Raw genomic sequence first — 14,802 nt, 5'->3', positions numbered from 1 at the left:
TTACACTTGTTTATTCACGGGGCTATGTCAAACTTCCCTGAAATATCCATGACATCTCTTGGTGCCTCTGATAACACGGCCCTAAAACAACCGCAGTGTGCCTCTGGTATGTCTAACCGAGGTTGAATCATTGAAGCAACAAATGAAGATTAATATTTCCTGTACTGCATTTGATTCATAGACAGCTCAAGTGGATCACTCACATGTACTGTAGGCTGTTGTTAATAAGCATTTATCGATTAAACTCCCTCCTAGCTGCGAGTCACGATTTTTAATCAGTTTGATTTTAGAATAAAACGTTTCTATTTGAAATCTCAATGTAAAGTCACTTATGTTCTGCATCATACCATTACCCTTAAAGTAGCATTTTAATACACTATGCATAAGTGGCTCTTATATGCATGGCTACATAGAATCAACTAGTGAACTCATCATTATTGTTGTACTGGTAAGGTATTGAAATTCAACATATAAATTACAATTTTAAAAGACTGCATCATCCGAGGTGCACAAGAACACACTATTCATTAACACTGCCCGACCGCAAACTGCAGGGACTCCTCTACTTACGAACGAGTTAGGTTCCAGATGTCTGTTCATAAGTGGATATGTTCGCAAGTCCAACTTTACGCCTGTTAATTCCAAACATGTTGTAAGGCATGTACGCTAAACACGGGGAATGGCTTCAAAAGTTGTGTAATCTATTGTAGATGCTGTGGGGGCTAATGCCCCCCTCTCCACTAGGTGGGGGCTCATCTCCCCCTCCCCACTCCCCGCGAGCGGGTGGGATGCGACGTCTGCCCCCTCCACCCCCCCCTCGTGTGTCCTAACCACGCGAATTATGTAATATTGTTTGACTCGCCGCTCGTGGGGTTTAATTAATAATTTCCACTAAGCCGTTGTGTCAACAAGGCGAACGCTCCCGCTCGGTCTGGATATTAATAAATAAATCGGCGCTCACGCGCCCCCACCCACCCACTCCACCCACTCACGTGTGTCCCACCGTGAACACTGCGGTGCACAGACACACGTGACACTCGCGCGTGTCTCACCGTTAACACTGCGGTGCACACACAGACACACGTGACACCCACGCGTGTCTCCTCGTTAACACTGCGGTGCACGCAGACACACTAGTGACACTCGCGGTGTCTCACCGTTAACACTGCGGTGCACACAGACACTAGTGACACTCGTGTCTCACCGTTAACACTGTGGTGCACACACAGACACACTAGTGACACTCACGTGTGTCTCACCGTTAACACTGTGGTGCACGCACAGACACACGTGACACTCGTGGTGTCTCACCGTTAACACTGTGGTGCACACACAGACACACTAGTGACACTCACGTGTGTCTCACCGTTAACACTGCAGTGCACGCACACACACGTGACACTCGTGGTGTCTCACCGTTAACACTGAGGTGCACGCACACACACGCGCGAGCGTGGGCAACCGTTGATATTTTAACATGCGCGTGCGTCATACCAACACTGATTTATAGTCACCCACACACCGTCGTACGCCAATCGCTGTCCCACCGCTATTCACATGCACCACGCATCACGTCAGTCTGTGCTAAGATTTATTTCCCGGAGCGAATAGGGACCCCGTTTATGGCCCCCTCCAGCCAGCACCCTTCGGACAGCGCCTAACCTTCTATCACCTAGCCATCGCAGAGTGCGTCTAACCCCAAAGCTCGAGCTGACGGCGATCTGGACTGAATTGGCCCCCCTTCCCGTACCTACTCACCTCTTCAGCTGCCTGATGGGGGTTGGGGAAGATGCTCACCTTGGGGACTTCTTCTGGCCAATCGTTTCCAGCTCCACTCTGCATGCGTCGAACGGACGCTGAGGACGGCTGTTCTCTTCCACCACGCCAGAAGAATTCACATTCAATCCGACCCTCCGGCCCCCTTACGTCCCCAAAGCCCCTTAACCCCCAGGTCATATGACATCATCCTGCGCCTCCAATCGAATCCTTTTTTACGGCCGTTTTGAGCGCTCTGGCCCTTGAGGGGGGTTGCGTCATCCCCCCCCCCCTTCCCATTGTCTCTGTACCTGCGTTCCTCGTCGTTGATTCACCGATAATCCCCTAGCTCCCTCCAACTTAAATCAACTCTTATCTGCCGAGGGGCTTTTCCCTCCCACCCCAGTTTACACTGCCGCTGGATGCTGGCCTTGAGGTCCCATCCCCCCCTGTGTTGTGAATGCTTCATCGCGGCCGTCCTGTAAAGCTCTATGCCCCCTTTTAGGGAGGGCCGCCATGTAATTCGGTCTGGGGGGCTCAGCCAATTTCCTGGTCCGGGGAAACCGTGGAACGTCCCTGTTAATGGAGTCCTCGGGTGAAAACCCATCGTACCAGGTGATCCCTCCTCGAGACCCTACGGGGGTGCACGTGAGTGTTTAGTGGGGCGTGCGTGCGTCCGTGGGGGGGGGGGGGGGGGTGCAAGGAGAGGGTAGCGCCGGCCGAGCTGCTCCGCTGGCGCCACAATGCCACTGATTCTTCATGTTCTGCAGATGTAGATGGCACCACCACCATCTATTGTGCGGTGGCTGAACTTACAACTCTCGGTCCGAACAGGCCAGGTTTGTTTGTCTCTGAAAGTGCGTAAATCGAACGTTCATAAGTGGAGGAGTCCCTGTATATGTGTGGTGGTCACACTGGAACACGCACACGCCAAACAGTACCTACCGGTGCGGGGTCGTTGTTACCCCTGACCAAGACCCCGCCTGAAGGGAGGCGGCTGTGGGGTGTGGGTTTCCGCAAAACCCTGCCCCTCGGTGGAAAGCGGTATAAACAAGTACAGACCAGTTGGGTTACCTATGGCCAGAACCCCTCCTGAGGGGAGGGGGCTGTGGGGGATCTGTGATCCCACAGAACCCCGCCCCTCGGTGGGGAATCGTATAAAAGACGGGATCCTGAGAGAAGGCAGTTCGCCTCAAGCCAAAATCGAGGAGACATCTGGAGACAAGACCCTGGACCCCAAACCCCGACGTCCTTCTGAGGGCCGGGGCTGAGTGCGGTGCCAGTGGTCGGTAGGCTAGGACCCTGAGGTTCCCTCAGCCCGACGTCCTTCTCAGGGCCGGGTCTGGATGGGCCAGTGGTCAGAGACCCAACCGGTGCCAACGTGTTTGCCCGATCTCCAGGTCATGTCAAGCCCTTTCAATATTAACGAACTAGAATTTGGGTCTAAAATATTATTTGCGTATTTTGGTGCACGGCTCATCCTTCGGTCTGGAGTTATAAATGTAATGATGAATAAACATTTTTAAATAAACCAATATACATTATAACACAGGATGTAATGACATGTATACATACACACTTAGTTATAAGAGGACCATCTGGTAAGGTGGCAATGTATCGGAACACTCAACTCGCAATTGGAAGGTGGCGAGTTCAAATCAGTCGGGGATTGACAATTTAGCTCATCACCATCCCTCTCGGATGAATGAGTACAGCTTTGCGCGAAAGTCGACAGCAGTCGTCTTATCAAGGAAATGGCGCTTGTCATGTAAATGTGGAATTTTCACCACTGGCTCAGAGTATCCATCTGAGAATTTCACCGCATTATTATATTTTTAGGAGGGAGACAAATTTGTTTTTCATATTACCATTGTCCCTACTACAAAGGACTTGTAAGGGGCAATAGTAAGGCATTGGTGACCAAGCTTTTTATCTCCATTAAACATTTTTGTGAACTCTCCATGTCAGATTAGAGCCACTAAAACTTTTAATTTAGTTTTATTAACTTTTTGGTGTATAACCCATCCCTGTACTACTTTTATAATTTTAGCATTTGTATGGCACGTCTATGCATCAATCACATATCATCTCAAACATTCGATGGGGACTTCTAGTTGTAGTTTTCCCTATTCGGCATGAGGTGACTTTAATCACTGGCCTGCAAGTGGATATTTTAGTGCTATCGCAATTTTATTTTTTTCTTTCAAGTTTGGACCATGACGATGGTACACAATGGCCTACTCTTTCTGAATTGCCACAAGATCTTTAACATCTACTATTAAGTATACACCATGTATTTAATCGTTAAGACACCTGCTGCATTAACCAGGATGGCTTTCAGGATTCGAACTGATATATATGAAAAAAGCGGCAAACCCACAACCGCTTGGCCATGTCAGCGCCCCATGGCCCACATAATAGCTTTGTAGTGTAAATAAAATCCGATTTTTTTTTACAGCACACAAAACGCTTTGGCAATTCTCCTTCGGAATCGGTATGTGACACATTCCAGAGTTAAACCACCATCTCCATGAAGAATGACCCGGTGATATGGGTGTAATCAACATGCGCATCCAGCCAGATGATTTAGCACTGATAAAAATACAGCAAGTCCACACTGGCTCATTCTAAACCTTTACCGAGAGCGGTTCCTGCCGCACCTGCTCGGCTTGCCGCACTTGTTCATCGGTGAGCGTGACCGGCTGCCGGTAGCGCAGCTCGTGGAGTTGTTCATTGCGCTGCGAGTGTAAGTCCTCATGCAAGACAATGCGCTGGGCGGGTGACAGCTGCTCAAACTCCCCATCGTTGATGTCATAGTCGTGCGCCTTCTTGTGAAGCATCCACCAACGCCCGCCAAAGCCGACATCCAGCACGCGCGACGGGAAATCCACCCATCTGTGCCAAGGAACATAGCTCAACGGTTGCACAAAATATTTGGTATAACACTTGAAAGAGGACGCAAAAATACTTTCAGTGGTTAGCATACTGTTCTACAAACCCGTTGACCGGAGTTCGCTTCCTGGCCATAGCTAAAAAGTGACAATTATTTAACCGGTTATGGGCCTCCCCTAGGTTGATGTAGCCTTAAATAAGTAGTCGATTCTATGTATATATGCCAGGTATAGTGCTGACAAGACAATCTCCTTGCATGCTATACAGGGGATCTTTCTCCGTGTATGTGTGTACATACACGTTCGATCCCTTGTAAACATGGATGTTTTATGATGGTAGGAGGAAGTACCGCAAGTCTGCAATCTCCTCCGAGAAGATGAATGCAGGACTCCCACATGTCAATGCAACTTTAAGTTAGTTATAAATGTGAGGTAAAAAACACACCAGCGGTGCAGACAGTACACATGTGTGTGTACCGCTTAGAAATGTAAAGTTACCACAATGGACTGGTGCACTCTGCAGGTGGCCTGGTGTCCAAGGGAGCTAATGCTAGATCAGAGAACTCAGTCTGAATAACTGAGATCCTGAATTAAGATCCAAGCAGCCACCTGTCATTAAACCAGGTTCTAGTTGGCTGATGGTCTTAGCCGAGTCACCGATAATTATTCAAAGAAACCAGCAAAATGATTTTTACTTTTCATTTAAAATCTGTTTATTCCAGTACTAAGCAGTAAACCAATTGTGTGATATGCAACACCCTTTGCAGGACATATCACATATATGAATCTCGTGTAAATAATTGGATCTACTGCAGAGACATCAGAAGTATTCATATAATATCAAACGGGGCTAATCTCTGCATTGCTTCTTGCAATAATTTGGAACTGATCATTTTTTTTATCTTGTAACATGTAGTGTAACAGGAATAAAATTTGGGGAATTTATGTTATAGTTTAAATGATCTGGCCTGCCAGCATACCAGGCTACCAAGCAGTTAAGGTGAATATGGAAAAAGTTCATAGGTGGAGGCAGCAGTGGCAAAGTGCAGCAGTAGAACCCACCTGGGCTTAAGATTCTTGCACTGTGCTGCATACAGCTGACACTCGGGCGCGTAGGGGCTTGAGTAGACCACGGAGCAGAATAAGAGGTTGCTGAAGCGCAGGGTGCCACCCTCACGGTGCTTCAGCAGGGCCTATGCCAACATTTCGCAGATAAAAACCAAATCTGTTCAACTTGGCTCGATCAAATATAAACAACTTTGGAATTCATTAAAATATAAAGTACTTCCTGTTTAATCACTTAAAAATGAGAATAAATTGTTTATGTGAACCTAAAATAAAGACATTAAGACCTAAGCAGAATTGTGCCAACCCACACTCACCAGCACATTCAAGAATGGTCAATCCCCACAAAATGGTAAAGCCACCTTTTTGAATGTAATACTCCTCACAATGTGCAGTGTGTGGAAAAGCCCTCATACAGGAGAGGCTGCACATGCAAGTATATTGTCCTGCATATCACCATCCTTTTTTTTACATATTTGATGTTACCATCTCTGTGAGGTCTGACATTGCACTGATATAAAAACAAATCTACCTAGTAAGTAGCTGGGAATAGTAGCCATGTCAGCAATGAACCAAAGTTTTAAGCCTTGGGTTTGACATCTCAGTTTCAGCCATCTATTAGGTAATCCAAGTCTTTAGTGCAGCAGGCTGCTTTTCCTGACAGGTCATCAACAATTACATAAAAAAACACCCCATCATGTTACTTTGAGTTTAACTCATAATTGATTATATTCTACCTCTGAGGATGAGACATTTAGTCTGTTATGACAGATAAAGTGTACAGGGCATAAGTATGCGCTATCCAAAGTTGGGTGTAAAAAGCCCACACCAAACTTTAGAAAGGGACTGTTCCCAGTAATACAAGGATGATATAAACACATTCTCTAACTCACAACATGATGTCGATGACAACATTGCAACTAAGATTATATCGCTGGGTAGTTAGGTGGCTGGGTAGCTCACAGGTCACATATCTGTCAAGAGTGCCGATCCACCAATGTCTTAAGGTGGGTTCACACGCGGTCACTTAGAGCGAGTAACTTCGTGGTGATATCACAGGAGCACAAAGTTAACAGGAATGGAAAACTGACTGGGACATTACTGACATGACATGCGGAGGGCACATGCCTGGACATGGCAGTCCGTGGTGGGGCTGCGCTCCGACGGGGAGAGAAGCAGCAGCTCTCCGCTCGCCTCCAGTAGCGCCACCTGGAAAGAGTGCTCGTCCGGCGCCGTCCTCGCGGAGACAACAGCGCCGGCCAGAACCGCTGTGTAGATCGCAGCGCGCAAGGGCCGCTCCCAGGCGCCCACCACCACGTCCTTGCACGCGTCGGTGTAGTCGCTCAGCAGGCTCTTACACCACACACCTGGCGGGGGGGGAAAGGTGAACATGTTGAGATTTTTGCTTTTAGACATATTTAAGTCCCACCCATCATTTAATTTCTCAGGTTCTGACAACGTTGCTCAATTCAAGAAACATCAATTCTTTTATAATACGCTTTTAATAGTGCTGTTTATTGCTTGACATTTTGGGTCTGTGCTCAGCAAGCATTATTTAAGTGTTTTTATTTTGTATGTATTCCTTGCCATAGGAATGTGGAATTTACATCACCATGCTATGGGCCACCACATTATTTATTGACAGGGGGACCTTTTATTGCCTAATAATTTGAGGTGTTTCGCAAAAATTGACAGATTTTCTGAGGACTGATTTGAAAATGGAAGATAAAGTGCCCAGGACTTTCAAAACATATTAAGGTCAAAATAAATATGCAATTCGTCTCCTCCAGACATCTGTCCTGCAACATAATAAATAAAAGCATTTCTTACACGGCCCATCAGCCGCATGGTGCTCTGGGAGTGTATAATTTCAGCTGCATCAATTCAATACAAGCAAACTCTGGGAACGGTTTCGACATTCAGTGTCTCGTCTTAAGGAAGACAAAAGATCAAAGGTTCTCGGGGTTGGAGACAATAAGACAGTTAAGTATTTGAAGAATATTATTTGGCTCTTTCGGTGAAGTCACGTAGATAAAAGCTTTAAATAAATAAAAAATTAGGCGAATAAAAAATATAAAAACAAAAAAACACTAATGTAGACTGTAGCCTGGTTCTTAATCGGAGTGAGTATACAGGCAGTCTATAATGTAGACTGTGGCAATGGTTATTAAACTGAGTGAGTGTACTGACAGTCTATAATGTAGACTGTAGCTTGCTTATTAAACCGAGTGAGTATACTGGCTGTCTATAATGTAGACTGTAGCCTGGTTATTAAGCTGGGTGAGTGTACTGGCAGTCTGATGTAGACTGTAGCCAGGTTATTAAACTGAGTGAGTGTACTGACAGTCTATAATGTAGACTGTAGCCTGGTTATTAAGCTGGGTGAGTGTACTGGCAGTCTATAATGTAGACTGTAGCCTGCTTATTAAGTTTGGTGAGTGTACTGGCAGTCTATACTGTAGACTGTATCCTGGTTCTTAACCTGAGTTGAGCGTACCGCTCACGTTTACAAAGAATAGATGAAGGACATTGAACGAAATGGAGACAATGCGCAAAAGACGAACACAGAAAGGAATACTCTCGCTTGGGAAGCCAAAATAAACATTCATATATCTGAGCGAGGGGGGACGGCGTGCGCAGCAGCACCCACGCCCGGCCGCCTCGTCTCCCCACGTTTACACACTGCACCAGGTGCTGACACGAGGCCGAGAAGACCTGAAGGCGCCGGCGGTTCAGATGGTCGCCTTCCGCTGGTGACAACAGTAACCAGAAATCTTAACTCGGGTCGCAGGGTTCGTACGGCGGCGAGCGTAACGTCGGGCGACGGACCCAACCGCGGCGCTTCCCTTACCGATCCTCGAGTTGAGCAGCCTCTGCCAGCGGGAGACCGAAGCGGCCGGGCGGACCCCGGCTCCCAGGCTCAGCGCACGCCGCACCACGCGCGCCGCCATCTCTCCCTCCCCACGAGCGTCGCGGCTCCACCGTCACTCGACGCCGTGACGTTACGCGGCCATCTTGGGTGGGTAATATGTCCACAGCAGTGCCCGCGGACCGTTGTTGGCTCGTGACGCCGTGAAACTACGAGTCATTTCTGTGCCTGTGTACATGCAATATCCCCGGTGGCGTGCCTTCGTCAAATCGCCGCCCACTCGCACGGTGACCCGGCCCGGATCGCGTTAATTCCGCGACGTCCACAGCGATGTGGTAAAGACAGCGGCCATCTTAGCTGGGGGGTGGGTGATGAGCATTGGGGCGGGGCTGACGCCAGAGCAAGGACAACTTTAGGGGGCGGGGCCCACTCTCTAGGGGGCGGAGCTCACGGTCCAGTGGGCGGTGCTATCGACGACGGGGCGGGGTTATGCAAATTTGGCGGGGCTGACAGAGGAAGGGGCTGGCACGCCACCATTACGCCTTTTTCACCAGCACATCCGAGCCGCGCCGGCGCTGGGCCTTCACGGTACGGGTGATTTTCCACTGGACTTTTGTTGTCTAGTCTAAACAGAAGCAAACCATAAAAAACGCTCACTTTACAAGACATCTGAATCTTACTCGGGGTCAAACAGGGCCCCGGGCGAGATTAATAAAAACAAATTGTCATACTTCGTGTCGGTCGGGACTGCAGTAAGCAAGCGACACTGCGGGGAAGATGGACAGCAACAACATGGCGTGCAGTGAGTTAGAGGATAAGAAACAGCCTTGGGACGCCGAGGAAATAGAGGCTCTGGTTTCTCTCTGGGCAGATGAGAGTGTGCAGGCAGAGCTGGAGTCATCGGTGAGGAATGAGAAAGTTTATGCCAGGATATCTGCCGACTTGAAAGAAATTGGCATAAACCGCAGTCTCAAACAGTGCCGCGAAAAGGCGAAGAAACTAAAGCACGAGTACAAGACGATGAAGAGACACAACGAGCAGGGTGGAGCGGCGGACCAGAAGAAAAGTAAATATTACCACCTGTTCGACTCGGTGCTGGGAAACAGACCGGCAAAGGTTGTGCCCGCCGCGTCAAACTCGCCGGCTCTCTCACTGGGAGAAGTGTTGGATTCTCCGCAAGAATCTGGTGAGATGTATTCCTGAATGAAAGGCAAATTAGATTTTTTTTTGTTTTAACTCATGCAAGAAAACAGTCACAATATGCACGATGGATTGTTTGGTTTGTAGTAACAGTACTTTATACGCAGTTCAAAGTAATGTATGTATGTTGAACTTCGCACCACCTTGCGTAGCCAATTGTGCTCATCGGAGGTGTAATCGGTGAAAGCGCAGCCCTGCAATTGCCTGCCCATGCCACTGCTGGTGGTAGGGCCTCCACTAGAGGGAGCTCTAGATAGCCCCTCTAATAGGGTATTTGGTCTACTCTTCCACGCTGGGTCAGCCGTGTTGGTAGAGGTGGGGGTACCCACGCTTTAACTCACCAAACGCCACCTGCCGATCGCCTTAACTGGGGTGGTTACTCATTTACACAGCTGAGGGGACAGAGGAGATGGAATTTTACAAAAAAACACAACTTGGCCATCATTATTTTAACTGCCGCGCCGGGGAATCAACCCCGCCACCTCCGTACAGCCGTACAAAGTGCTATTACATACCACGTTAGCATGCAGTTCAATTTAATCACATTTCCAGAATGGGCACAATTAGAAAGACACCTTTGTGAGCGTATAAAGTTCGTTGGCCTCTTCTTAAAACTAAGAAATGTCACCAAAACATCACCAGACAAGAGACGTACGTGTACAACATCGCATACGCCAGTGCACATTAGCCGACAGTACCTCGGTTCCGAGCGATTTGGATTTTGTGCCGTGGAACTACAATGAAGTTCTAACATGTATGAAACGAAAATAGAGTTCCAGACATACCCTCCAGATGTTTACATATCATGATACATATTTGTACTGAGGAAAATGGACTTGTCATTTCATAACTACTTGACTGCACTTTAAATTCATGACAAGATGTCATTCAGTTGTGTTTGAGGTATGGATACAGTTGTAAGTGAATACATGTATTTGTAAAAATGTCTTTATATTCCCTCGCCTCGATGTCCTGTTGTGCACTTTAGAGAATGCATCGTCTGTCAACAGCACTTCCAACGCACAACCTGGCCCCTCATCAGCAACGCACGTGACAAGTCCCAGGACCACGCAGGGTAAGCGTCTAAGTTGTGTATACAAACAAGACATTTTAGACGCGATGCCGACTTTAGATTTGCATTATCGAGGTAAACGTCAAAATGTTCATCCCTGTAACTACTTAATTACGCCACTGCTGGCAGAAGGGCATCTGCTGGAGAGCCCCACAGGCTATTAGAGGGCATATTTCTGCGGACTCTTCTAACTCTTCCACGCTGGCCAGACGCGCCAGGAGGTCGTCTTGCCCATTGGTTCAACTGCTACGCCAGGCCGAATGAGTGACCATGGTATATCACACCATGGCAACGTATATTAAAAAGATAAAGCTGAAAAATGAAGCTAGAAACTACAGTATACGTTTTATGCTCCGGCATTGACAGTTATTTTGTTTGATGTTAACGCATTGCTTCGCCCCAACATGTTTGCGTGTTTTTTTTTTTCAGGGAAAAAGCGAAAAAGGACAGATGCGTCAAATTCTGTCTCAGAATTTGCAAAATGCATGCGAGATTCCGATGAAAGGTTCATGGATTTTCTGCGTCAAGAAATGCGGGCCGACCGAGAGATGAAAGAGAGGCAGATGAATTTAGACCGTGAACAGAGCAAACTGGAAGCAGAAGCATCAGCATCATTAAACAGAGATTTGGTGTCATTTCTTGGACAATTAGGGCAAGCACTATTGCCAAGGAATGCAAGAGATTTTCCTTTGGATTAAAGACAGACGTTTGTTATGTCCAGAAATATATTTGTCTCAATGTATATTGTTGTTTTATGTAAAGTTACATTCTATTGTATATTGTATCATAAGTTGTTTTTGTCAATAAAAGGTTTATTCATTTCAAAACTATTGGTGTTTATTCATTGGTTTAATCAATTAAATTCCTTAAGTTAGTAATCTGAGTTTAGCATTGCTAACATTGTGTCATGCAAGTTAATCCATATTACAATAATAACATACTGAAAAACATCCACAAACACGAAGAGCATTATTAAAATGTATACTGCCAATGGGATGTGATACAAACCATATCGAACCATCGAGAGCACAACTTGAGAGTGTTAATGAGAATACAAGAGGCAAATGAGACCCTCATTAGAAATGGCAATAGACGAGGTCAATACAAGATAAACATTCAGCACTATAATATTAATTGCGTGTATCTTCGTTCTTCAAGTAACCTTAAGAAACTCCAACGGTAGCAAAGGTCCTGCCATCCTTGGTTCGATTCACCTCCGCTACCTCCACTGCCTTCCCAGCAGGGTCAGCTACAAGTTGCCTCTGCCATCGTACACGTCTCACTTGTCCACTCTATCTTTCCTCGCTCCTGTCGTCCTGCACTACAACTCAGGACAGGTCGTATCAGCAGAACAACTCACAACCTCCTCCTGCCATCCTTGGTTCGATTCACCTCCGCTACCTCCACTCCTTCCCAGCAGGGTCAGCTACAAGTTATGTTGCCTCTGTCATCGTACACGTCTCACTTGTCCACTCTATCTTTCCTCGCTCCTGTCGTCCTGCGCTACAACTCAGGACAGGTCGTATCAGCAGAACAACTCAACCTCCATCCATCTCCACCTCTCTACCAAGGACCAGGGTCCGTCATTGCCGGGCGTCGCTTCTCCGTGGCAGTCCCCCTCCGTCTGGAACGCCATCACCCCGCATGCCACACATTAGCAGCATTCAATCCACGCCGACTTTTAAGAGACACTTTAAGTGAATAAGTACGGTAATGAGTAAATCTACACCGACTTTTAAGAGACACTTGAAGGTCACCGATCTCTTAATGGCCCCAACCTCTCACCTGATTTTAAGGTGACACTGAACCTGGCGCCGTGCCTTGGACTATTTATGTCCATGAAGTGCTGTGCGCGTTTCAAATTACATGGTTATTATAGTTAAATAAGACGGGCAAAACACATTTTATTGTATCAACGATTATAACAAAAACTCAGCATGGACAATACAATGCTGCGTTCAGATCGCGGTGGGATGAAAAGGAATTGGTATATTTGAACATTTGGTCAGTGTTTTTTCCATCTTAATACAACGAATATTTACACCCATTTCGTATGAAGGGACACGAATCCGTGTTTTAACACTCAGGTTAAATGAAAGTGACAAGTTATCTAACCTATAAATAAACAATTCACCAACATTAAAGCAATGTATCGCCTGGAGGCTTCGTGCAATATATGTAACTCGGGCCAGGAAAGTCACAAAAGGAATTGCACACGAACGACGCATTCACGCAAGCACCCGATGCTCCGTTTTGAAGTTTAAAAACGAAACATCTTCGAATAGCATTATGTTTTGAATTAGATCATTGTATTTCTTCATTCAAAGCTTGTAAAATTTTACATCTTGGAAGACTAAATTGAAAACGACATTTCGCGTGAATTTCCTCTCGTCGCTAAGTACATGATGTCCTTGCTGAGGGGTTCGGTTCGATGCGGACTTTCACCTGTTTGGGATTGTGGGATTGAGATCAGGCCACGTGGAGCTGCTGGACGTGCGAGAAGATCCCCATCTGCAGATCGATTCCAACGTGATCGAACGTCTGACCCTGCTCGTCCGTCGTTCATGCAGGGGGCACGTGTAGGGTTACAGCGCCCCCTGCATGAAAACTACGGGAAGTGCAGCGTTCATCACAGACAGATAAAGGTGTGCGCTTATAAAAGAGCATAGAGTTTATTCCGTAGTAACGTGTGCGTGTGCATATTGCGTCACGTAATACATTGCCACGCACGTCGTGTAAATATCGTGTCAAAATAGCATCGTAACCGCGTGAATCGTGAATCGCAGCGACGTGCACCAACGGAGCTCTGTGTGAGAGATATCGGTGCTGGCCCTGCAGTCTACGGGGGGCGGGAGGGGGGCTGACCCTGTCTTGGGCCTCATTTGCTTCGCCCGTGTCCTGTGGTGCAGCGGTGGTGTAGCTCCATGGCCCGACTGATGCCCCCCCACTCAACACACAACCCTCGCCTATGTAGATTTTGTTCAGGCCGTCGGGGGGGTAACAGTCAGGATGGCCGAGCGGTCTAAGGCGCTGCGTTCAGGTCGCAGTCTCCCCTGGAGGCGTGGGTTCGAATCCCACTTCTGACAGTGTGCTTTTTTTTATTAAATGAAAGCTCACAATAAACATTGCTGTGATTGATTTTCTCTTCAGCTGAATGTTAGTTGTTTTTTTTTCCTTCACAATATACGGATATATTTTCATGTAATTTCTACACAGCGTGCAGAGATTAACGTTTTCACAACCGATGCTGAAAGGTTTAAATGACGCTCATCATTTGCAATGTCTAAATGTTGCAATATCCGAACATTGCAAAGGTGGGCATGAGAACCAGTGATAAACAGCGATTATCTAACACGCTTCATATGGCAGACGCTTGGTCTGTACGAACGGGACATTATCGCTTGTGGGATTATAAAGTGCAGTGAACTGTGCCGTTGAAAACTTTTAAAAGGCGAAATATGTTCATCGCGCCCTCTGCTGCCCCGATACGGAACCTCGCGAAAACAGACACCCCACGTGTTCTTAGCTCTTTCGGTAAAGTCACGTTGAAGGGAAACAATAAAATAATAAATTATATAAAACAATAAAAATTCTCACGACGTTTCGACCATAACACAAACGGTCGTCATCAGGTGTCATCAGGTGACGACCGTTTGTGTTATGGTCGAAACGTCGTGAGAATTTTTATTGTTTTATATATATTTTAATATTTTATTGTTTTCCTTCAACGTGACTTTACCGAAAGAGGTAAGAATATGAATTACTGCAGTCACGAAAGCTTTAAATCAAAATTTAGACACCCCACGTGTTTTCCTGTACACTGTGGTCCAGATGTCTTGTGACTCCCCATTTAATTCTCTAAAACTTAATATATACTTTTTTTTTAAAAATAAAATTTATTTAAAACAGAAATGAACATGCAAAGGAAAAAATGTTAGCGGTAAATTAAT

At 46.6% G+C, this 14,802-nt stretch overlaps 2 protein-coding genes and 1 non-coding gene across 3 annotated transcripts; 2 read left to right on the top strand and 1 right to left on the bottom strand.

The window, feature by feature from the left end:
• Window positions 1-3,924: 3,924 nt before the first annotated feature.
• Window positions 3,925-8,785, bottom strand: TIMM29 (translocase of inner mitochondrial membrane 29). Its single transcript, XM_032966284.2, has 4 exons — window positions 8,563-8,785; window positions 6,840-7,078; window positions 5,709-5,839; window positions 3,925-4,650 (listed from the first exon to the last, which is right to left on the bottom strand). Exons 1-4 carry the CDS (start codon window positions 8,660-8,662, stop codon window positions 4,383-4,385), a joined length of 738 nt encoding a protein of 245 aa, XP_032822175.1. The 5' UTR covers window positions 8,663-8,785; the 3' UTR covers window positions 3,925-4,382.
• Window positions 8,786-9,020: 235 nt separating this feature from the next.
• LOC116948957 (uncharacterized) lies at window positions 9,021-11,679 on the top strand. The gene is made up of 4 exons (XM_076071934.1): window positions 9,021-9,168; window positions 9,452-9,766; window positions 10,769-10,855; window positions 11,282-11,679. Exons 2-4 carry the CDS (start codon window positions 9,601-9,603, stop codon window positions 11,548-11,550), a joined length of 522 nt encoding a protein of 173 aa, XP_075928049.1. The 5' UTR covers window positions 9,021-9,168; window positions 9,452-9,600; the 3' UTR covers window positions 11,551-11,679.
• Window positions 11,680-13,855: 2,176 nt separating this feature from the next.
• On the top strand, window positions 13,856-13,938 carry TRNAL-CAG (transfer RNA leucine (anticodon CAG)). The gene has a single exon. It is a non-coding gene; the product is annotated as a tRNA-Leu (tRNA).
• Window positions 13,939-14,802: the final 864 nt, after the last annotated feature.

Source organism: Petromyzon marinus, chromosome 35, assembly GCF_048934315.1.
Source record: "Petromyzon marinus isolate PM22_M1 ecotype Great Lakes invasive population chromosome 35, UKy_Petmar_22M1.pri1.0, whole genome shotgun sequence".
Classification (NCBI taxonomy): Eukaryota; Metazoa; Chordata; class Hyperoartia; order Petromyzontiformes; family Petromyzontidae; genus Petromyzon; species Petromyzon marinus.
Note: the sequence above shows the minus strand (reverse complement) of the source record. Positions and strands in the feature narration are given on the sequence as shown.